At 38.2% G+C, this 2,449-nt stretch overlaps 1 protein-coding gene across 2 annotated transcripts; it reads right to left on the minus strand.

The window, feature by feature from the left end:
* Positions 1–447: 447 nt before the first annotated feature.
* Positions 448–2,142, minus strand: LOC107392638 (cornifelin). Of its 2 annotated transcripts, none has more exons than XM_054752128.2 (4): positions 1,864–2,142; positions 1,429–1,489; positions 1,167–1,354; positions 448–1,064 (listed from the first exon to the last, which is right to left on the minus strand). In XM_054752128.2, the coding sequence occupies exons 2-4, from the start codon at positions 1,481–1,483 to the stop codon at positions 945–947; spliced, it is 363 nt and encodes a 120-aa protein (XP_054608103.1). In that variant the 5' UTR covers positions 1,484–1,489; positions 1,864–2,142; the 3' UTR covers positions 448–944. The 2 variants fall into 2 exon arrangements, with proteins under 2 accessions (XP_054608103.1, XP_054608104.1); XM_054752129.2 differs by lacking the exon at positions 1,864–2,142 and adding an exon at positions 1,737–1,857.
* Between the last annotated feature and the right edge of the window lie 307 nt (positions 2,143–2,449).

Here is a 2,449-nt window from a genome sequence, read left to right on the forward strand (position 1 = left end):
GATTCCTGTGATCTGTTTGATGAGACAAAATTAACAATTTATTCATAAACTCAGAAAAAAACTACTGTTTCATAAAATATATTTCATTTAGCCCTCCCACTGTCTTCATGGGTGACCCCTCAAAGAAAGTTGACCATTGAGCAGGATTGATGGTTTATCCATTGAGGTCCACGTGGCAGGGGTGAGGTGGTGCTCACTCCTCACCCCTGCCACATGGACACAAGGGATAAAACATCAATCCTGCTCAATGGTCAACTTTCTTTGTTGGGTCACCCATGAAGACAGTGGGAGGGATAAAAAAAATCTGTTTTGGATGAATGCATTAAATGCTCAATTATTCAAATGCCTTTATTTTGTGGATTAACTTGAAAAGTCTTCATTTCAGACAATAAGCCTGAAATGTAATGCAAAAATTGAACAAAAGTTCAAGAAATTTACAGAAAACACTTAAATTGATCCAGAATCATATTTTATTCCATTTTTGACTAAATGTTAAAAATCACCGAATGTTCACCAGTTTCTAAATATTCACAAAATCACATAATAAAGTCACGATTATGATGATTAGAGCTTTTAAACGCAAAAACAAAATGCCTTCTAGTTTTTATGTCATAGAGCTTTCACAGTTCAGATTTTAAAACACATCCTTCGTTATATTGCACTTAATGCTGACAGGAAGGAAACCTCGTGATTCGGTTTGAAGGACTTTACAGATGAAATGTGAACCAGACATGTTCTGATGCTGACAGTCCAGAAGAATAAATAAAATATTCACTGCATTGATCATGATAAACAAATCATTAACACTTGTCTTGTTGAAAATAATAATAAAATCAAACCCAACGTGTAATTTTTTACTAAAAGTTATTAATCTGACTTGAATTAATTCATTTTAAGAGATGGAACAGAGCAGAAGGATGAAGTTGGGTGTAAAACCACAGCTTTTATCTAGGCTGCATGGTGACCACACCTGGGTGTTTCTGATACTTCAATTCTCGATGCAACTGGCACCAGGAGCACCACACGCAGAAGCAGGAGGTGCAGATATCCTTACAGAGACTTCCCTGTGGAGCAAAGATGAAGAAATATATCATTTTTATAAATTTGCTTCTAGTAAATATTTGACTTCTTGAAAAACTTTCTGACCTAATGTGCACGTGCTTTACCTTGATGCCGTATCTTTGTCGAATGGCAACTCTTAGCGATAAACCTGCAGGGGGAACACAGAAAGGCAACCCGAAAGCTGACACTGCTGCAGGGGTTAATATGTCACACAGAGGAAGACAGGGGTTTTCGCCAAACATCTCTGAGACGGTGCAGGCCAGGCAAGGGCAACACCAGAATCCATAGCAACCTTGGAAAAATAAGAGTAATTAAACATTTATTTGGGTAAATTGAAACGCAAACAAGATTACTGTTGTTTCTTACAAGATTTGCAGTCGTCACAACAGCTTAGGAGTCCTGAGCTCCAGTCTGTGGCCATTTTCCTCTAAAAGTTGGTGAAAACAAAGAGAAAAGTAGAAAAACAACCTCAGAAAAGTCCTCACACTTTCAATAAAATGTAATTACCAGTGTTTAAACAAGTCTGTAAATGATGAAAGCAATGCTCAGTTTACTTTAAGTATGATCAATTATTCTTAAAAATGAAATATACCTGCAATGCTTAATATAATTCTATTGTTTTCTAAGTGAAATAAGAAGAAATGTACTCATATTATCAAACAGCTGCACTTTACCCTGTAGATTCAGGTCAACGTTGTGAAGCTGCTGTCGACGCCGTTTATGCAAAAGTTCTGTGTTTCTAAGTCGCAGGAGCTATTTGTAGTTTATATAAAAAAGAAAAAGGAGCAAACTGAATCATACCTGATGCCTTTTCTCCTGAGCGTGGAAGCCTCTGTCTCAGCTGAGAGCGTGGTGGGGTATTTTTGGAGATGTGAGGCGAGTCGATGCGCTGGTTTTACTTCAGACCCTTCAAAAGAAAATAAAGAGCAATGCAGCTGAACCAGAACTCTTGCGTAAAGAGGTTAAAGCGGCATTCAGCAACACAACATTTTTCTTTAGTTTTCATGCTGGTGTGGTCAGTGGACCGGTCGGACACTTGAAGGAATGCTGACCTTACGAAACACGACGACCCCCCACCCCCTTCCCCCTTCACATTTAATGACTCTGTAATTTACATGTTAATTAGCTTTTGGCTCAGCAGTTTCTCTGCAGATTCTTGTTTCCTGTAGTTCTTTTATAATCAAAGATAACATATTAACATGATTTAAAGTTTAAAATGTTATCAATATTCAAAGCTGCGATAGCAGATCTACAAAACTAGCTTTTAAACACAAACATGGTCACAGAACTCTCACCCCTCCTGTCGGTTGTCATCCCTAGGCCACGTCCGCCGATGTGGTAAATGGTAAACGATATAGCACTTTCTAGAGTCCTGGAACCCCCAAAG

Source organism: Nothobranchius furzeri, chromosome 8 (genome assembly GCF_043380555.1).
Source record: "Nothobranchius furzeri strain GRZ-AD chromosome 8, NfurGRZ-RIMD1, whole genome shotgun sequence".
Lineage (NCBI taxonomy): Eukaryota > Metazoa > Chordata > Actinopteri > Cyprinodontiformes > Nothobranchiidae > Nothobranchius > Nothobranchius furzeri.